The sequence below is a fragment of the Salvelinus fontinalis genome, chromosome 16 (genome assembly GCF_029448725.1).
Source record: "Salvelinus fontinalis isolate EN_2023a chromosome 16, ASM2944872v1, whole genome shotgun sequence".
Taxonomy (NCBI): Eukaryota; Metazoa; Chordata; class Actinopteri; order Salmoniformes; family Salmonidae; genus Salvelinus; species Salvelinus fontinalis.
The window spans coordinates 11,084,100-11,106,892 of record NC_074680.1 but is presented as its reverse complement, the minus strand read 5'-3'; the positions used below and the strand labels follow the sequence as shown (position 1 = coordinate 11,106,892).

The following is a 22,793-nucleotide window of genomic DNA, read 5'->3' as shown; positions in this document are numbered from 1 at the left end:
GGTTTCCTCATGGTTCAATTTAAAGTCCTGTTCTCAGATCATTTAGAAAACTTTCCATAAAAACCACAAGAAAACATTAGTAACGTTCTACATTATTGAATAATAGTGAAGACATCAAAACTATGAAATAACACATATGGAACCATGTAGTAACCAAAAAAGTGCCGCTACACGGCTGACAAATGGTTTAAAACTACAACACCAGAAAATGGTAAGACCCTCAAACTTTTGACGAGTGAAGAAGATAAAGACTACACATTCACGGTCTGCAGCTGTATATGTAAAATAGTCCAGGAAACTCGACCGCAGACGTGAAAAGAAGAACATTTCCCTATCCGCACCGCGTGATACACCTCTGATGGATCCATTCTAACGAACACTCCAGAACAAAGAAAACTACAACTACAAAGGACATTGTGACCTCTGGTGGACAAACCAGAGACTTCTGTCAAACTACTCCCCATAGACGGACCGGGTGATTTCAACAGAGAGACGACAAAGACATACAAGCGTAAAATATACATTGCAATTATTTTCGAATGAGAGGTTGTTCATGTGCAAAGTATTAATTCTTATGAGCATGGCTTCCACATGTATGTATCAGCCCACTCTCTTTGTCTCTCCCGCTCTCTTTATCTTGCCCCTCCCTTCCCATTGTGTAACCAAACGGTCATATCGGGTAAGTCCACTAGGGACTTTTTATTGTGTTATGTTAGTAATCGATCATTTGTACTGTGTGTGTGTGTGTTTATGTAATTCTGTGTGATTATTTAGTTAGTTAGTAAATAAATAATTAAGCCAATGTTTATCACTTATTCAACATTTAGACTAGAGTTCGTGCAGAATTACAAGGTCAACGACATTCAGAATGAGACTGATATGAGGTAATAATACATTAATAAGTGACTGTTATCGACAGATATGAATATATCTTATAAGAGTTTAATTCGGGAGATAGTAACTCGTTAAATACGTTTTCCCGTGGTGCCCCAAGGTACTAATGAGTTAGTTGTTACATGATCACTTAATAATTAAACATAATGACTGTTATTTGATCAAATCAGTTAACTAACTTCTTACGGCTGAAATCCCGTTAACGGGATCGATTTGACAACAGCCAGTGAAAGTGCAGGGCGCCAAATTCAAACAACAGAAATCTCATAATTAAAATTCCTCAAACATACAAGTATTATACACCATTTTAAAGATAAACTTGTTGTTAATTCCACCACAATGTTCGATTTTGAAAAGGCTTCACGACGAAAGCACACCATCTGATTATGTTAGGTCAGCGCCTAGTCACAGAAAACACAGGAGTCACAAAAAGCAGAAACAGAGATAAAATTAATCACTAACCTTTGATGATCTTCATCAGATGGCACTCATAGGACTTCATGTTACACAATACATGTATGTTAAAAAGTTCATATTTATATCCCAAAATCTCTGTTTATATTGGCGCGTTATGTTCAGTAATGTTTTGCCTCCAAAACATCCGGGGATTTTGCAGAGAGCCACATCAATTTACAGGAATACTCATAAACGTTGATAAAAGATACAAGTGTTATGCATAGAATTAAAGATATACTTCTCCTTAATGCAACCGCTGTGTCAGATTTCAAGAAAGCTTTATGGCAAAAGCACACCATTCGATAATCTGAGTACAGCGCTCAGCCACCATACAGATACCCGCCATGGTGTGGAGTCAACAAAAGTCATAAATAGCATTATAAATATTCACTTACCTTTGATGATCTTCATCAGAATGCACTCCTAGGAATCCCAGTTCCACAATAAATGTTAGTTTTGTTCGATAAAGTCCATAATTTGTGTCCAAATACCTCCTTTTCGTTCGCGCGTTTAGTCCAGTAATCCAAATGCACAATGCGCGAGCACTAAGTCCAGACGAAAAGTCAAAAAAGTTCTATTACAGTTCGTAGAAACATGTCAAACGATGTATAGAATCAATCTTTAGGATGTTTTTATTATAAATCTTCAATAATGTTTCAACCGGACAATTCCTTTGTCTTTAGAAATGAAAAGGAACAGAGCTCGCTCTCACGGCTGTGCTCGAGACTTGGCTCATGGCTTTCTGCTAGACCCCTTAGTCAAACAGCTCTTATTCGCTCCCCCTTCACAGTAGAAGCCTGAAACAAGGTTCTAAAGACTGTTGACATCTAGTAGAAGCCTTAGGAAGTGCAATCGGACCAAATGTACACTGTATCTTGGATAGGCAAAGACTTAAACCTACAAACCTCAGATTTCCCACTTCCTGGTTGAATTCTTTCTCAGGTTTTTGCCTGCCATATGAGTTCTGTTATACTCACAGACATCATTCAAACAGTTTTAGAAACTTCAGAGTGTTTTCTATCCAAATCTACTAATAATATGCATATCTTAACTTCTGGGCATGAGTAGGAGGCAGTTTACTCTGGGCACGCTTTTCCTCTGAACGTGAAAATAGCGCCATAAGCAGTTAATAACATTAACGGTAGTCACGTCACGACATGTCCTATCTGTGCATGGAGTTCAAAACAGTTAACCTAAGCTAGTTTTATAAAAAAGTCTTATTGAAACATGTTCTCAGAACATTACCTTCAAATAACCTATAATTTCTGTGCTCAGAACGTTAATAAAACTTTCAGGGAACCAAAGAAAAACATCATCAGAACCTCCCTGCAACCTAAGAATGAACATTCCCAAAAGAGGCAAAATGTTCACTTCTGTTCTCAGAACGTTTTTAAAAAAAACTTACGTTTTAATGGTCAGGAAACTTATGGCTTCCCACAACTTCCAAGGAACCAAATGTGCTAGCTGGGAAGGGTTTTGGAACCTCACCCTGGTAATTTGACTGGTAAACTTATGGGTATGCTCAAAATGTCTGTCAGTCCTGGCTTGAATGGGCACTTTTGTTCTATGGATTCTATTTCTCTTCGCGCTGTCAGTGAATAGTAAGGCCTTTCGCAAATTCCAAAATACAATCGCGGGAAAAACATTTGGAAAGCAAAAGCCTACTGCTGAGAAGAGTAATTTGTCAGTAGAAGCAAAAAAAAACTCAGACGAACAGCACTGTTTTTCAAAGTAGCTCAGGCCTATCTTGAGACCATCACCGGTACGGTGAGAAGCCTAAGCTATGCAAATTCATGCTATCTGCATCATTGGGTGAGTCAGTGGCACTCGTGATGTAACATTTGATACTGGAGCTCCGAGGCATGTGTTCAAATCGTAAGCAGCTAACTTCAAAGCAGTGTGTCGATGCGTGTATATTTTTAACAGAAGTACGTCATCAATAACGTCAAAGGTTTTGTTTAATCACTTGCTTTTTCAAACCGTTTGTTGCTAAATGCAAGATCCTATTGATTTTGCCGTGGTTCCGGTGCTTTCTTCGATTAAGCTGCTTTCAAAAGCTTACCACTACTAGATACCATACTTATACTACTAGTTAGGATTTTGTATACAGAAATACACCTGACCAGTAGCCAAGCAGGTAGAGTAGGCAACTTTGGAACATTGAGGGTGTAAGGTCAAATCCTGTTACAAGCACACTATTTAGAAAATAGTTTTATGTGGTTTCTGCATTGTTCAAATTATTTTGTTTTATTTAGTATCATATAAGTTTCTGTCTAAAGCATCCTAAATAATGCCATAGATTCAGTTTTAGAAAACGAGTAAACTTGAAGGAAAAAAATGAAAGCATGATGTGAGAATTCTACAGACTAGGCTTCGCTTTCACAAGACCTGAAAATAACAGGGTGAGATAAGCAAGATGCACAGTTAGCGAGCTAGCTTGTTGACAACGGGCAAAAAAAGTTATACACTGCCGTGTCACAATAGCTGGTACTCGGGTCCTGGATCTTAGAGCCACTACTCATGCAGGTCCAGGATTTGTTTCAGACAGGATTTGTTTGCGTTTCACACATGCTTTATAGCGGATCAGGGTACCAAATGCTCAAGGACCCGGATCATAAGGAGATATATGAAAGCGCCCTAAAATAATTGTGTTTGGGAAATAAAGATAGACATTGTTTTACTAAAAAGGTAGTGGTAATATTTCATTCAGTACAGAAAATTTGTAGGTGGTTAACTTACCCGATCCTGTAGCTGAACTTAACCCGGGTATGGGGTAAGTTGTGCCAAGAGGCCACTTTTTTTTGGACAAGATGCGTTTTCAAAACTATAATGTCTACATGATTTCTGATTATGTCCAGGGATACACAACATTTTGAAATATATGTAGATATCTTTGTTAGAAAGAATACTATATTTCCCTTAACTGAGCGATGCTGAATGGCTCAACTTATTCCACTCTCCCCTAGGCTATGAAGAAATTTGGCGTAAGAAGCAGCCTATTCAGTGTGGGTTTCTACATAAAAGAGGACAATCAGCTTAAGCTTCCCGTTCTTTGCAAACACGCATGGTTGCTGGCTGCGGAGGTGACTCGATAGCTGTGGTGTGCGCATGCTAAGCGATAATTAACTTGCAATATGTGCAATGTAAATGTCCTGCTGCCTTCACTAAGGAGGAATATCATATGATCCAGACAGAGCTATGGTGTATTTCCATCAGTATAAACGTCTCACCTCACTACGGTAATTTTGAAAGTTTGACCACTTAGCAACATTGTTTTGTGTGCCCATAAGAATGATGAGTTAGTATGGCAGGTACATTAGGAGAAGTTTACATTTCAATATGACCTTTTAATGGCGTCAGACCGAGGCTCTGCATCTGTCCTCGTGCTACTAGACCTTAGTGCTGCCTTTGACACCATCGATCACCACATTCTTTTGGAGAGACTGGAAACCCAAATTGGCGTAAACGGACAAGTTCTGGCCTGGTTTAGATCTTATCTGTTGGAAAGATATCAGTTTGACTCTGTGAATTGTTTGTCCTCTGACAAATCAACTGTACATTTCAAGGTTCCGTTTTAGGACCACTATTGTTTTCACTATATATTTTACCTCTTGGGGATGTTATTCGAAAACATAATGTTAACTTTCACTGCTATGCGGATGACACACAGCTGTACATTTCAATGAAACATGGTGAAGCCCCAAAATTGCCCCCGCTAGAAGCCTGTGTTTCAGACATAAGGAAGTGGATGGCTGAAAACTTTCTACTTTTAAACTCTGACAAAACAGAGATGCTTGTTCTAGGTCCCAAGAAACAAAGAGATATTCTGTTAAATCTGACAATTAATCTTGATGGTTGTAAAGTCGTCTCAAATAAAACTGTGAAGGACCTCGGCGTTACTCTTGACCCTGATCTCTCTTTTGACGAACATATCAAGACTGTTTCAAGGACAGCTTTTTTCCATCTACGTAACATTGCAAAAATCAGAAATTTTCTGTCCAAAAATGATGCCGAAAAATTAATCCATGCATTTGTTACTTCTAGGTTAGATTACTGCAATGCTCTACTTTCCGGCTACCCGGATAAAGCACTAAATAAACTTCAGTTAGTGCTAAATACGGCTGCTAGAATCCTGACTAGAACCAAGAAATTTGATCATATTACTCCAGTGCTAGCTTCCCTAAACTGGCTTCCTGTTAAGGCAAAGGCTGATTTCAAGGTTTTACTGTTAACCTATAAAGCGTTACATGGGCTTGCTCCTACCTATCTTTCCGAGTTGGTCCTGCCGTACATACCTATACGTACGCTATGGTCACAAGACGCAGGCCTCCTAATTGTCCCTAGAATTTCTAAGCAAACAGCTGGAGGCAGGGCTTTCTCCTATAGATCTCCATTTTTATGGAGCGGTCTGCCTACCCATGTGAGAGACGCAGACTCGGTCTCAACCTTTAAGTCTTTACTGAAGACTTATCTCTTCAGTAGGTCATATGATTGAGTGTAGTCTGGCCCAGGAGTGTGAAGGTGAACGGAAGGGCTCTGGAGCAACGAACAGCCCTTGCTGTCTCTGCCTGGCCGGTTCCCCTCTCTCCACTGGGATTCTCTGCCTCTAACCCTTTTACAAGGGTCACTGGCTTACTGGTGCTCTTTCATGCCGTCCCTAGGAGGGGTGCGTCACTTGAGTGGGTTGAGTTACTGACGTGATCTTCCTGTCTGGGTTGGCGTCCCCCTTGGTTTGTGCTGTGGTGGAGATCTTTGTGGGCTATACTCGGCCTTGTCTCAGGATTGTAAGTTGGTGGTTGAAGATATCCCTCTAGTGGTGCGGGGGCTGTGCTTTGGCAAAGTGGGTGGGGTTATATCCTTCCTGTTTGGCCCTGTCCGGGGGTATCATCGGATGGGGTCACAGTGTCTCCTGACCCCTCCATTCTCAGCCTCCAGTATTTATGCTGCAGTAGTTTATGTGTCGGGGGGCTAGGGTCAGTTGGTTATATCTGGAGTACTTCTCCTGTCTTATCCAGTGTCCTGTGTGAATTTAAGTATGCTCTCTCTAATTCTCTCCTTCTCTCTTTCTTTCTCTCTCTCGGAGAACCTGAGCCCTAGGACCATACGTCAGGACCACCGGGCATGATGACTCCTTGCTGTCCCCGGTCCACCTGGCCTTGCTGCTATTCCAGTTTCAACTGTTCTGCCTGCGGTTATGGAACCCCTACCTGTCCCAGACCTGCTGTTTTCAACTCTTAATGATCGGCTATGAAAAGCGAACTGACATTTATTCCTGATTATTATTTGACCATGCTTGTCATTTATGAACATTTTGAAAATCTTGGCTCTCTCTAATTCTCTCCTTCTCTCTTTCTTTCTCTCTCTCGGAGGACCTGAGCCCTAGGACCATACGTCAGGACTATCGGGCATGATGACTCCTTGCTGTCCCCAGTCCACCTGGCCTTGCTGCTGTTCCAGTTTCAACTGTTCTGCCTGCGGTTATGGAACCCCTACCTGTCCCAGACCTGCTGTTTTCAACTCTTAATGATCGGCTATGAAAAGCCAACTGACATTTATTCCTGATTATTATTTGACCATGCTTGTCACTTATGAACAATTTGAACATCTTGGCCATGTTCTGTTATAATCTCCACCCGGCACAGCCAGAAGAGGACTGGCCACCCCTCATAGCCTGGTTCCTCTCTAGGTTTCTTCCTAGGTTTTGGCCTTTCTAGGGAGTTTTTCCTAGCCACCGTGCTTCTACACCTGCATTACTTGCTGTTTGGGGTTTTAGGCTGGGTTTCTGTACAGCACTTCGAGATATTAGCTGATGTACGAAGGGCTATATAAAATAAACTTGATTTGATTTGAATATGCTATCACTTCATCATTTGCTCAACTAAAGCCAGGGACCATTGTGAATAGATACTAGACCTACATGCCTTACTAATAAATCAACCTGGACTCAGGGGTAGTAAAATAGTCCATTTAAATCCTGAAAAACGAATTCAATACAAAATTGTTATGTTTTATTGCCTCATACACCAGATAGGTGCAGTGAAATGTGTGGTTTAAAAGTATGATATGTTACATTTAGTATGGTATGTATTCATTTGTGGATGTCCATCATCCATTTTGTATGATATGTTACGAATTAGAATTCGCATATGTTACTAATTGCAATTTGTAAAATATGTTACGAATTTGCAAAACTTTTATGTTACGAATTACAATTTGCTGTGGCTAACGTTAGCTAGGTGGCTAATGCGAACGTTAGCTAGGCTAGGGATTAGGATTAGGAGTTAGGTTAAAGGGCTCAGGTTAGGTTTAGGGGAAGGGTTGCAAAGAAGCTAAAATGTTGTAAGTATTTGCAATGTTGCTAATTAGCTCAAATGCTCAAGTTGGCCATGATGAGATTCAAACACGCAATCCTTGACGTTCACATTATAGGTCTACCCATCCACCCCGACTAACCAGCATACTTTTGTTTTTGCCTTAAGTAACCTGCTGTCTTGTGTAACCATACCAAACATAACATATCATACTATTTTGAGTGTCCTAGATTTACATTTACTATGTTACGTCTGGTCTATGAAACCACGCTGAATAAATAGGCATAGCCTAAGTGCCAAATGCCAAAATATGCAACAAACAATGTAGGCCTACTGTATAAATTATCTACTGTTGCATTTTAGGCCTAAAGCCTAGGCCTTTTTACAAAACACTGAGAGGGCTTTTTGTCAAAATGTCCCACTATAACCTACTTCCTGGCTCAGAAGATGGGTTTACTTGACCAATCAATAGGACACGTCAATTAGGACTGATGGGCTCTGATATCTATTACATTCTCCTGATCCATCTTCATCTAAAATGGACAGGAGTGGTCTGGGGGAGCCAGACTGTCTTTGGAAATTACTCATTCAGTAGTTTAACTCAAAGTCTATGAGGTCTAGCCTATCACCTCTGGGGAAATTCGATGGCCATGCCTTGCTACCTTGTGTTTGTGCTCAAATAGAGATGGAGAGTAAGGTACAAGCTGACAGACACTGCTTGTCATGCCAGCTATTAGCTTGATACAGAAGGCTGGTTAAATAAATAAATAAGAAAGAGTCTGAAAGGGTCGACGTGAGGCTGTCAGTGAGGTGCAGCACCTGTTCTGCATCCTTAAATACAGGTACATCTTCATTGTGCTTTACCTGCATTTTCTGCACTGGATGAAGACATTTCAGAAGCACGCGTGTGCGCACATACACACACCAGGCAATGTAACAACAAAAAGGCAAAATACTTTTCTCTCTTTGAAAGAGAACTCTTTAAATGGACTGAATCTGAATGACAGTCAGAAAATGTGTCTAGCAAGCGCCTTTTCTCCCGTTTCTCTTCCTCTTACTCATTTGAGGGTCAATATCAAGGCTGGTGATTAATAATAATAATGACCTCTACACCAGGTGGTATCAGAAGAAGGCCGTAAATATTGTAAAATACTCCAGCCAACCAAGTCATAGACTATTCTCTTTGCTACCGCACGGTAAGCGGTACTGATGCACCAAATCTGGAACCAACAGGAGTGGTCCCTGAACAGTTTCTACCCCCAAGCCATAAAACTGCTAAATAGTTAACCAAAAACCCCCACTCCCCTTTGCACTAACTCTTTTCACTCATCACATGTGCTGTTGCTACTGCTTATTATCTATCCTGTTACCTAGTCACTTTACACCTACCCATATGTACATTCACCTCTGAGGGTAAATAATGCACTTACATTCAGTAATTTTGCTCTGAGTTGTCATCCTGAGGGTCCCAGAGATAAAAATGTAACAGTTTTGTTTTTTTTACATCTATTTTTATACACAAATGTAGTGACTGGGTTCTACAGTTTGAAGCCCTGTTGTCTCTGGCTCCACACCCAACCTGCCATCATCATATCTAGATGTGTGAAAGTTAGTGTATAAGCTAATGATCCATCATGTATGACATTCCTGGGAGTGTGTAAACTTACATTTTGTATTACCATATAATTTCTGTATGTTCTCTATAGTTATGTACTTCAAAATGTATCAATTGACCAATTCGGCACATTTGGGCAGACTTTGTAAAAAATATTGTGCCGTATTGCAATGCTTCACTAGTTCAATCTGAAACGTTGCATACACACTGCTGCCATCTAGTGGGCAAAATCTAAATTGTGCCTAGACTCCTATATTATATTATGGGCTTTCTCTTGCATTTCAAAGATGATGGACACATTTTTTTTGTATTATCTTTTACCAGATCTAATGTGTTATATTCTCCTACATTCATTTCAAATTTCCACCTACTTCAAAGTTTGCATATCCTTGCTTCAGGTCCTGAGCTACAGGCAGTTAGATTTGGTTATGTCAGTTTAGGCAAAAATTTAAAAAACCCGCCAAAACCGCCAAAATGTGGTTGCAGTCCAACCGCCAAAACCGCCAAGTGTTGAAACGATTCTGTGCTTCCAACTTTATGGAAACAGATTGGGGAAGGCCATTTCCTGTTTCAGCATGACAGTGCCCTGGTGCACAAAGCGAGGTCCATACAGAAATGGTTTGTAAAGATCGGTGTGGAAGAACTTGACTGGCCTGCGTAGAGCCCTGACCTCAACCCCATTGAACACCTTTGGGATGAATTGGAACGCCGACTGCGACCTAATCGCCCAACATCAGTGCCCACTGATGCTCTTGTGGCTGAATGGAAGCAAGTCCCCGCAGCAATGTTCCAACATCTATTGGAAAAGATTCCCTCAACATCTAGTGAAAAGCCTTCCCAGAAGAGTGGAGTCTGTTAAAGCAGCAAAAGGGGGACCAACTCCATATGCCCATGATTTTGAAATTATATTTTAGACGAGCAGGAGTCCACATACTTTTGGTCATGTAGTGTATCTACCTCAATTAAATCGTACCCCTACACATAAATACTGTATTGGTACCTTGTGTATATAGCCAAGTTATTGTTACTCATTGTGTATGAATTCCTTGTGTTATTATCTTTCTTTTATATTTTTGGGAATAGCCCGAAAGTAAGCATTTCAATGTTAGTTATTTTGCTCGTGTAGCATGTCTCTGTTCCTGCCAGGAGACGGAGAGAGTCATTTCAGGAAGCCAGTGACAGGTTGCCCGGTCATTCCATTATCCCATTCATCCTACCAACAATCTACCGGATTATGCCGTTTGGGTCTTTGCATGTCCCAAAAAAAAGACACAATTCTATTATAGAATGTTGTGTGTGCTGAATTTGCACGTGCAAGCCAAGAGCCACCATTACAATCACTGTTACAGCTGTACAATACTGCATTGGTAATAAGGCATTATTTGTTCGACCGAAAAGGAAAACATCTGTGTGAACATTTGAAATTAGATCAAGTCAAAAGAGCAGGATCAACATTTCTTGCATATATCTTTGATACAGATGTTATTTCCAACTTCTGTGGTAGCTAGCTAGCTTTAGCGTGGTACCTAGCTAGCACCAATGCAACCAGCCTGAAAACAATATTCTTCGCAATGGTTTAGGAATCCATGTGAGTAAGTATTAGCTATGTAGCCGCTTGTTGTTCTCCGATTGAAATAACTAGCAAGCCAGCTACTTAACCCTGTTGCCCAAAACTAATGTTATAAACAGCCAGCTAGCTTCACCTGGCTAATATGGCTTGACCTGACCGGGTTATGTGTTGTGAAAATAGCCACAATAAGGATTAGGCACAACAGTGGAACTTGGGTTTCCGCTTCCAAATAAAAGTCCCTCTTTGAAAGTGTTGCAGAAGGTTACAATTGGTGGAATCATGCCATATTTAGACTCGATAATCTTGAACAAGGTTGGAATGTGGAGCAATGAAACGGAGTATGAGTCTACTCGGTGACACCCACAGAAAACCACTGTGATGAGTTTACACCAGTGTTTCCTCTGTGTTAATTTAAGTGTGGTGCTGCACCACGGCAGAATTGCCGCCACACCGAAAGTAACATACTATTTTTACTAAACATAGTTTCAATAAAGTTCTGTGAAGCACATTCGCTTTTCATGGTAAATAAATAATCTGTCTGGGTTCAACACAGTTCTGAAGGTTATTTAGCTCTATGAGTTGTGGCAGGCAGCCTGCAACTCAAGAAACACAGCACACCAGTGACCAGCGAGCGAGTGACCAGTGCTCGATACAGACGCTCTGCGGCGCAAAACACAATTCACTTGAATCACTTCAGAATGCACCTGCGTGAGAAACTGCAAGAAAGCTACGTTAGCTTGTTTGTTTGACTAACGTTAGCTAGCCAACTAGTTAACTACATAAGCTAGCTATAACCTAAAAACTCTACTAACATAATTTAGATCTATAATATTGCTGCCACAATTGTAACGGCAATTAGCTATAGAATAACCATAAGTATATTGATGATAGAAACACGCTTGACTAATGTTACTAGTCTAGCAAGTTAGCTAACATTAGCTAGTTCGTTTGGAACTGTATTAAGTGCAAGCAAGATAGCTGCATTTATCTGTCTTCGATTGGATTTGTTTTTCTCAGATTAGTTCATTGAAATATTTCCAGCCACAGCAGTGAAAGAGAAAGGGGGAGCAGGGACAAGAGTGTCAGGTAACGTTCACTTAGCAAGCTAACATCAAATCACCCTGAATTAAATTAAACTTTCTTTAGTTAGCTAACTCTTTAAAAGCTTAAGCTATCGTGTATGGCTTACTTTGCTAGACAGAGAAGGCAGAATCCCAAGAGTGAGGTAGGGATGCATGAGGGACAGAGTGGAACAGAGGAAAGGAGAGAGGAGATGAGTGAAGGAGAAGAAAGAGGAGTAGATAAAAGGAGAGGAGAGGAGGAGGAGTAAGGCCAAGTGCGAACAACCTCCAATCCGGATGGGACCCAAAATGGCTTAAAATGTACAGACTGATTTATTTTAATTGGGTTAACATGCTGACCAGAACGGACACGTCGCGTGCGCGAGCGTCGCAAAATAAATTTAGAAATCCATGTTAATTATTGCATCCACACTGCTCGCGAGCGTCTGCATTACCAAGGGCTAAAATAGAAGTCATTCATATTTCTGACGCAGATCGCGCTGAATGTCCTGCCTCTCCCATCTCCTCATTGGTTTATAAAAGCAGGTACCCACGTGCCATCTCCTCATTGGTTATACCCACGTGGGTGATTGAAAGACGAACTGTTTTGCCGGTTGTCGTGGTAATACTATAAAAGTTTTGAAGCGATCACCATATAAGTTCAACGATGAAAAAGCCTGGAAGGAAGAGAGATGACTAGAAACGATTCAGTTGGCCGTTTTATGTGTGGATTAATTTGTCGGAGTAGAGGACCTTGTGCAGTTCAGGTAAAATAACTCAATGTTAATATCCCAGGACAAATTAGCTAGCAACAGCAAGCTAGCTAAATAGGACAAATTAACTAGCTAAATTGCCATATATGTTTAATGCTTTTCAACCTGTCCCCAAATTAATGTAATTGGTTCAGAGTTTGTTTTGATATTTTAACCTGCGTGTCGTGATCGCGTTTGGTGTAGGGAGACAAAATAAATGTGGGCACGATGGCGCACGCGCGCAGCCGGTTTGGGTTCCGTGTAAGGGCTAAAAATGTTTGTGCATATTTAGTCTGTACTAGTCTACAGCATTAACTAGGTACTATAGTGAGATGCAGTGCCTTAGACCGCTTCGCCACTTGTGAGCCCAATATTATTGTAGTACTAGCTCTAATTGCGGGACTTTGACTGTGGGAAAATATCTCCCCAGTCAGCATATTGTGCCTATTGACATTTATATTGCACTATACAGCCTTACCTAAGGATTGGGGATCAATGAAATGGGGTATCAGTCTACTCTACTCAGTACCCAAGTGCTTTTTTCCCAAAGTCCTCCTCAGAGTTATCAGGTTCTAAAACATCCAGGTCGTATTGTTTTTACTCATAGTAGGTTGACTGGTACAATAAATGTGGTTCAATTCACAGTGGTTTCAGAGCCCCGCAATAAGAGCTACAACGCTAATGTTCTCTGGGTGTCACTGAGTAGACTGATACGCCATGTCATTGATCCACAATCCATAGGTAAGGCTGTACATTGAAATAACTATTCCAACAATGCAATTCTAAAGTCTAATACATCCAGTGTGATTTACATATTTTTGTCTTTTGTTGAATTTATATAAGAATATTACAACCTCGTTTAGCCTGATCTATTCCATTATGGCACAGGTGTCAAACTCATTCCACGGAGGGCCGAGTGTCTGCGGGTTTTTGCTCCTCCCTTGTACTTGATTGATGAATTAACATCACTAATTAGTTAGGGACTCCCCACACCTGGTTGTCTAGGGCTTTATTGAAAGGAAAAAACAAAAACCTGCAGACACTAGGCCCTCCGTGGAATGAGTTTGACACCCCTGCATTATGGCATGATTCCACTAGTTGTATTAATTTGCATCACTTTCAATTAGACTTTTATTTTGAAGGCAACCCGCAATTTCGACGAAAGTGGCTAATCCTTATTGTGGCTCGCTTCACATAGGTGGGTCCGACCACCATTAATCAAATAAGAACTGTCCTATAAATTGGGGGTATTTTAGATATGACACATAGCTAACTATAGCTACTGAAACAGATGATGTCGTGTTGATATGTTTTTGGGGAAGAACAGAGCTTGGGGAAGTGTGTCTGCGTCAGGTGCGCGAGACAAAACTTTACCAGCATCATAGCGTAGGTATCAGTGAATCGTTGTGACATGAAATACGAGTGATCGTGTAATCAATGTGTAATAACAACGCAATAAATGTACGTGACTCGAAGTCATATTCAGGTCCTGATTGGTCAACAAGCTTATTTGATGCGTCAAATGGTGTTTTTGACACGTCAAATAGTGTTATTTGACATGTATCTTTTTTGACACACAAAGACCAAAACGGCGTTCCAAACTGATGGCAGAGTGCGTGGGGCTACTACTGTGTGTATGACTATGCATGACAGTGTAGAACAAAGCACAACACAATCACAATGCTGAACTTTTGGCGCAATTGTTTCAGCCGATCATACTAGCAAATGTGACGTTAGCTACGTAGTAGTTGAATCAGCTAATTTACACTATCAATCAATCAAGTTTATTTTAGACTACTACTGTATTGTTAACAAACTATGCCAAATATACTTTCCCCTATGCCAAAATGGCATCGTCACGAGAAGTCATTGATTTGCTGATGCTGGTATTGTATCTTTATGCAATCCAGTTAGCGTATTTTGTCAACTGGCTAGCTAGTTAACTAAGCAAGCGAGCAACAACATTAGAACAATTAGAACAAGGGTTAGCTAACGTTAGTTATAGCTAAAGCTAGTAACTAGTTAGCTAAGTTAGCTACACATCTTAGACATGATGACTCAAACTTACCACTGAGTTCTTCATTGTTGACTTCACCGTAAACCCTTCGGTTTTCAGCTCCTGGGCTCTCATATTTGTGCACATGAGAAAGGCAATAGTGATACAAACTAAAACGTTTAAGGACTACCGTTAGATAAACTAAAATGTAACTATTCACCGAGCAACATTAGCTAGCTACACAACTGACCGTTAGGGTTGTTACGGGTTCACTTTGAAGACGCCTTCCCGTTGCTATGCAGGGTGTTTCCATGGAAACGCCACGCTGTGCGCGCTCCTCTCTGCTGCAGCCAGGAGGAGCTACATGTGCCGACGTTATGCCTACTTTTTATGGTACATTCTGAAAAACATGTTGATATAACCATAAACACTGTAGCCTACTGTATAATATTATACACAATAATAATTGTACCACCCTACTGTAATGTAGGCCTACATAGAGCCAAACCTATTTTCATCAGAGATCAAATCAGTGCTCAGTTTTTCTAGCAGAACAGGGCCAGTCTAATCTATTCATTAAGCACACCCAGGCACCTGTGCAAGTATTTTCAGAGGGATATAAGACAAAGACTTATACTTTCTACATGTGCTTATCAGACTTTTTATGTGATTATCATCAAAGTATATTCCTTCTTGAAAATGACATGCACATGTTAATTAGCACATAGAACAATTCTGCTATCTTGTGGTTGGAATCCTCACCTGACAAAGCAATGGTCACATGCCTCACATAATGCAGTAGGCGACCATCTAAGTGCCTAATGATGACTTATCAGGCAGGTTAATTGACGCCTTGACTCTCAAAAGATCGTTAGAGAGCCAGAACCTATTGAATCATTCCAATTTAGAGATGTGGCACTTTTAATCTCCAATGTCCTTTTTGCCTCTAGGGACTTTCTTCCTGAGTTGGCCCAACTGTTATTAATCTTTAGTGCACAGGCAATTTCTCTAAAAGCCCCCATTTGTTTTTTATGGCTCCATTGAGAGGGGTTGGTTGCGATGGAGAGGAAGACTGTAAACAAGAGATGCGGGGAAGAAAGGCGAGTTATGTCCCTGTCAGCAGCAGTGGTCGCTGGCCCTCTTTTCTCCCCTGAAGATTAAAAAGAGCAGGAAGAAGAGTTTCAAAAGTAAAGCGGAGCGTCAGCATGAATTCGGCTGAACTGAGAAATGGCTGCTGCTCGAACGGAATGGTATCACACTGTTTCAAAAACCCACTGAGGAGGAAAGTGTGATCTGCAAGAAACACGGTGGACATTGCAAAGTGGCTTTTTAAATACAAAACAATGATATACTAGGCCTACATTTTCCCTTTTTAGTATTGCGCTACACCCCACAGGTCAAGCAAATACTGTATGTCTATTTTTCTCTACTACCACAAGGACATCCACAAAAAGGAGCCTCTGGCTCCACAAAAAAAGGATTAATTGCCTTGTTTCCTGTGACTAATGATGTGTTTATGTGCACTTTCTGTTTTGATCTCTCAGAAAAATCAGAGTGAAGGAAAACACCTCCGCCACTACCACCATGACACCAGGAAGTGAATGTGCCTCTATGCAGTGCATGCCTTGATTTATATCCTGTGTTTTCATCCCCAGCATCTCCATTTCCATCATCTTATCCTCATGGTTTGATCTCCAGGTCATTTGCCAGGCCCCCTCAATGCCCCGACAGTGTTCAATGTGAGGAAAGCCGCAATTATGACATCATGAAAGCAGAATACCCACAGAATACCTAGAAAATGGAAGCCAAGGGGAGTTTGGCTTCCCCGAAGATCCCAAGAGAAAGTCAGCAGGAAATAGAGGAGACAGTTGCAACATGTCCGCCAATTACCGATGCAGCCACACTGCTGTTAGTGTCAATGAATAGGCTTTCAATGAGGTCTCTGGGGCCAGCTGGTGCATCAGTTTGTGAATGTCACAAGTGCAGATGGAACCTTGCTAATCTAAGGAGGTGATGCTCTGTCACCTGATAGATACTGTAGGATGATCATCAAAGATAAAAACAACAGTAGTAGTAGTCAAGTAGATTTGTCGTGGTACACAGTACAATGAAATGCTTACTTGGAGATTCACTTAACAATACTGCATTAGAAGAAGAATAAAAATGAATATTGAAATAAAATAAGCTCAATGGAATAAAAAACAGAGAAAATGTAGCATAAATATATAATAAATTGTTATGTGTAAATTACATTGGATTTGATCACTCACATGTCATCAATGATAGATGCTATTTAGGCCAATATAGCATTGGCAAAGTCATCAACAGCTATTGTTTCAATTCAACACAGAATTCAACTAAAAATCGACAATATAATAGGCCCAAGGGTTTCAAGCGCTGCTTGATTTCAAATATAATTATATTCAGTGATATTGAATTGTATTTAGTGATATTGAAACCAGGCTCACCGGTAGGAGCGCATACTTTGGTGGGCCATATGGAGAACATTCCTGCTTCCCCTGCTCGCACCCCTTTTCATGCCATTCGGCTGTGGGGAGACCAAATCAAATCAAATCAAATGTATTAGTCACATACACATGGTTAGCAGATGTTAATGCGAGTGTAGCGAAATGCTTGTGCTTCTGGTTCCGACAATGCAGTAATAACAACAAGTAATCTAACCTAACAATTCCGCAACTACTAATATGTACATAAAGATATATGAATGAGTGATGGTACAGACGGCATAGGCAAGGTGCAGTAGATGGTATAGAGTACGGTATATACCTATGAGATGAGTACTGTAGGGTATGTAAACATAAAGTGGCATAGTTTAAAGTGGCTAGTGGTACATGTATTACATAAAGATGGCAAAATGCAGTAGATGATATAGAGTACAGTATATACATATACATAAGAGATGTGTAATGTAGGGTATGTAAACATTATATTAGGTGGCATTGTTTAAAGTGGCTGGTGGTACATTTTTACATAATTTCCATCAATTCCCATTTTTAAAGTGGCTGGAGTTGAGTCAGTTTGTTGGCAGCGGCCGCTAAATGTTAGTGGTGGCTGTTTAACAGTCTGATGGCCTTGAGATAGAAGCTGTTTTTCAGTCTCTCGGTCCCTGCTTGGATGCACCTGTACTGACCTCGCCTTCTGGATGATAGCGGGGTGAACAGGTAGTGGCTTGGGTGGTTGTTGTCCTTGATGATCTTTATGGCCTTCCTGTGACATCGGGTGGTGTAGGTGTCCTGGAGGGCAGGTAGTTTGCCCCGGGTGATGCGTTCTGCCGACCTCACTACCCTCTGGAGAGCCTTACGGTTGTGTGCGGAGCAGTTGCCGTACCAGGCGGTGATACAGCCCGACAGGATGCTCTCGATTGTGCATCTGTAGAAGTTTGTGAGTGCTTTTGGTGACAAGCCGAATTTCTTCAGCCTCCTGAGGTTGAAGAGGCGCTGCTGCGCCTTCTTCACAACGCTGTCTGTGTGGGTGGACCAATTCAGTTTGTCCGTGATGTGCACACCGAGGAACTTAAAACTTTCCACCTTCTCCACTACTGACCCGTCGATGTGGATAGGGGGGAGCTCCCTCTGCTGTTTCCTGAAGTCCACAATCATCTCCTTTGTTTTGTTGACGTTGAGTGTGAGGTTATTTTCCTGACACCACACTCCGAGGGCCCTCACCTCCTCCCTGTAGGCCGTCTCGTCGTTGTTGGTAATCAAGCCTACCACTGTAGTGTCGACCGCAAACTTGATGATTGAGTTGGAGGCGTGCATGGCCACGCAGTCGTGGGTGAACAGGGAGTACAGGAGAGGGCTCAGAACGCACCCTTGTGGGGCCCCAGTGTTGAGGATCAGCGGGGTGGAGATGTTGTTACCTACCCTCACCACCTGGGGGCGGCCCGTCAGGAAGTCCAGGACCCAGTTGCACAGGGCGGGGTCGAGGCCCAGGGTCTCGAGCTTGATGACGAGTTTGGAGGGTACTATGGTGTTAAATGCTGAGCTGTAGTCGATGAACAGCATTCTCACATAGGTATTCCTCTTCTCCAGATGGGTTAGGGCAGTGAGCAGTGTGGTTGCGATTGCGTCGTCTGTGGACCTATTGGGTCGGTAAGCTAATTGGAGTGGGTCTAGGGTGTCCGGTAGGGTGGAGGTAATATGGTCCTTGACTAGTCTCTCAAAGCACTTCATGATGACGGAAGTGAGTGCTACGGGGCGGTAGTCGTTTAGCTCAGTTACCTTAGCTTTCTTGGGAACAGGAACAATGGTGGCCCTCTTGAAGCATGTGGGAACAGCAGACTGGGCTAAGGATTGATTGAATATGTCCGTAAACACACCAGCCAGCTGGTCTGCGCATGCTCTGAGGACGCGGCTGGGAATGCCGTCTGGGCCTGCAGCCTTGCGAGGGTTAACACGTTTAAATGTTTTACTCACCTCGGCTGCAGTGAAGGAGAGCCCGCAGGTTTTGGTAGTGGGCCGTGACAGTGGCACTGTATTATCCTCAAAGCGGGCAAAAAAGGTATTTAGCCTGTCTGGGAGCAAGACATCCTGATCCGCGACGGGGCTGCTTTTCTTTTTGTAATCCGTGATAGACTGTAGACCCTGCCACATACCCCTTGTGTCTGAGCTGTTGAATTGCGATTCAATTTTGTCTCTGTACTGGGACTTGGCCTGTTTAATAGCCTTGCAGAGAGAATAGCTACACTGTGTGTATTCGGTCATGTTTCCGGTCACCTTGCCCTGGTTAAAAGCAGTGGTTCGCGCTTTCAGTTTCACGCGAATGCTGCCGTTAATCCACGGTTTCTGGTTTGGGAATGTTTTAATCGTTGCTCTGGGTACGACATCGTCAATGCACTTCCTAATGAACTCGCTCACCGAATCTGCATATTCATCATTGTTGTTGTTGGACGCCGTGCGGAACATATTCCAATCCGCGTGATCAAAGCAGTCTTGAAGCGTGGATTCAGATTGGTCGGACCAGCGTTGAACAGACCTGAGCGCGGGAGCTTGTAGTTTTAATTTCTGTTTGTAGGCTGGAATCAACAAAATGGAGTCGTGGTCAGCTTTTCCGAAAGGAGGGCGGGGGAGGGCCTTATATGCGTCGCGGAAGTTAGTATAACAATGGTCCAGAGTTCTGCCAGCCCTGGTCGGACAATCGATGTGCTGATAGAATTTAGGGAGTTTTGTTTTTAGATTAGCCTTGTTAAAATCCCCAGCTACGATGAATGCAGCCTCAGGGTGTGTGGTTTCCAGTTTACAGAGAGTCAGATAGAGTTCGTTCAGGGCCATCGATGTGTCTGCTTGGGGGGGAATATATACGGCTGTGATTATGACCGAAGTGAATTCCCTTGGTAGATAATGCGGTCTACATTTGATTGTGAGGAGTTCTAGATCAGGTGAACAGAATGACTTTAGTTCCTGAGTGTTGTTATGATGGTCACACCACGTCTCGTTAATCATGAGGCATACCCCCCCGCCCCTCTTCTTACCAGAAAGATGTATGTTTCTGTCTGCGCGATGCGTGAAGAAACCAGCTGGCTGCACCGACTCCGTTAGCGTCTTTTCAGTTAGCCATGTTTCCGTGAAGCAGAGCACGTTGCAATCCCTGATGTCTCTCTCGAATGTTACCCGTGCTCGGATTTCATCGACCTTATTCTCAAGAGACTGGACATTGGCGAGTAGTATACTAGGGAGTGGAGCGCGATGTGCTCGTCTCCGAAGCCTGACCAGGAGACCGCTACGTTTGCCCCTTTTTCGGCGTCGTGTAGCTTCGCCGGCTGGGATCAGGTCCATTGTATTGGGTGGAAGGCAAGACACTGGATCCGTTTCGGGAAAGTCATATTCCTGGTAGGAAGGGTGGTTAGTTGACGTTAATCGTATATTCAGTAGTTCCTCCCGGCTGTATGTAATGAAACTTAAGATCACCCGGGGTACCAATGTAAGAAATAACACATAGAAAAACAAAATACTGCATATTTTCCAAGGAACGCGAAGCGAGGCAGCCATCCTGTTCGGCGCCGGAAGTTAACTGTTAACCAGTCTAAATCTCTCCGGGTTCTCATTGACGCTACCCTGGCGTCCGAGCTGAACATCCCCACTCAGTCCCTCTCCATTCCCATGGACGTTAGAGTGCTAGCCGGGCGCTCTATAGGTCGAGTCACCCACAACACCACTCCCATCAACCTACGCGTGTCAGGGAACTACAGCGAGGCTATCCAGTTCCTGCTCATCAAGTCCCCTCAGATTCCCCTGGCTCCAGCGACACAATCCCCTCATTAACTGGTCTACTGGTGCCTTCATGGGCTGGAGCCCGTTCTGCCACACCCATTGCCTGAAGTCAGCACAACCTGCCCCGGGACATCCTCCCGGGGGCTCGGAAGGTGCCCCTGACCTCTCCGCCATTCCCACGGAGTACCAGAACCTCCGGGAGGTATTCAGCAAGGCCCGGGCCACTTCACTCCCGCCGCCCCGACCTTATGACTGCGGGATTGACCTTCTCCCAGAATAAGACTCCTCAGTAAGCTCTGACTGGTCTTCTGCAACCACTGCCTGTCTCTCACCGACCCTGGTCCCACATATCCCCGGATTTTGTCATGGGTCTCGCCCCGTCTGAGGGCAACACTGCCATCCTGGCTGTGGTCAACCGGTTTTCCAAGGCCGCTCACTTCATTCCTCTCCCCAAATACCCTCAGCTCATGGGGCAGCACGTCTTCCGGATCCATGGACTGCCCATGGACATGGCCCCGGTTCTGGATGGCGTTCTGCGCCCTCATTGGGTCGTCGGCCAGCCTGTCCTCTGGGTTCCACCCCCAGTCCAATGGCCTTTCGGAGCGAGCCAACCAGGATCTTGAGACTACTCTGTGCTGCCTGGTCTCCGCCAACCCTACCTCCTGGAGCCAGCAGCTGGTGTGGGTCGAGTAAACCCGCAACACCCTTCCCTGCTCTGCCACGGGCCTATCTCAGTTTGAGTGTTCCCTGGGGTATCAGCCCGTTACCAAGGGCTAAAATAGAAGTCATTCATATTTCTGACACAGATCGCGCTGAAAGTCCTGTCTCTCCCATCTCCTCATTGGTTTATAGAAGCAGGTACCAACGTGCCATCTCCTCAATGGTTATACCCACAATTAAGGTAGTTATGTAGCTTCTTGCTGTACAGTTCAAGGATTTTTCATGTTTTTTTTGATTCACTGCAATGTGATTATTTTGCTTTACCAAATTCATATCATATGACTTATTTTAAACTGAGGGATTTCTTTCCCTTTTTTGTTTCTATTTGTATTTATTTTTTCAACCACGTGGGTTATTGAAAGACGAACTGTTTTGCCGGTTGTCGTGGTAATACTATAAAAGTTTTGAAGGGATCACCATATAAGTTCAACGATGAAAAAGCCTGGAAGGAGGAGAGATGACTAGAAACGATTCAGTTGGCCGTTTTATGTGTGGATTAATTTGTCGGAGTAGAGGACCTTGTGCAGTTCAGGTAAAATAACAACTCAATGTTAATATCCAAGGACAAATTAGCTAGCAACAGCAAGCTAGCTAAATAGGACAAATTAGCTAGCAAGTGCACGCTAACTAGCTAAATTGCCATATATGTTTAATGCTTTTCAACCTGTCCCCAAATTAATGTCATTGGTTCAGAGTTTGTTTTGATATTTTAACCTGCGTGTCGTGATCGCGTTTGGTGTAGGGGGACAAAATAAATGTGGGCACGATGGCGCACGCGCGCAGCCGATTTGGGTTCCGTGTAAGGGCTAAAAATGTTTGCGCATATTTAGTCTGTACTAGTCTACAGCATTATGTGTAGTGTTGTAATGCTTGCTATCTGTAATAGTTTGGTTAATAATGGTTTATTTTTGTTTTTTCCTTTTAAAAAATCACCAGAACCAAGGTTTTCAGTACTTATACATATTTTAAATGTAACCTTTATTTAATTAGGCAAGTCAGTTAAGAACAAATTCTTATTTACAATGACGGCCTACACCGGCCAATTGGCTGGGCCAATTGTGTGCCGCCCTATTGTGCGCCGCCCTATGGGACTCCCAATCACGACTGAATGAGATACAGCCTGGATTCGAACTAGGTACTATAGTGAGATGCAGTGCCTTAGAACGCTTCGCCACTCGGGAGCCCAAT

General features: G+C 42.7%; 1 protein-coding gene across 1 annotated transcript in view; it reads right to left on the bottom strand.

The window, feature by feature from the left end:
- pacrg (PARK2 co-regulated) overlaps positions 1-14,966 on the bottom strand; it is a 288,420-nt gene extending 273,454 nt beyond the window's left edge. Inside the window, exon 1 of the mRNA XM_055864384.1 lies at positions 14,728-14,966. Within this exon, the coding sequence (XP_055720359.1) occupies positions 14,728-14,802 (75 nt within the window). The 5' untranslated portion in view covers positions 14,803-14,966. The remainder of the gene's footprint in view (positions 1-14,727) is intronic.
- Positions 14,967-22,793: the final 7,827 nt, after the last annotated feature.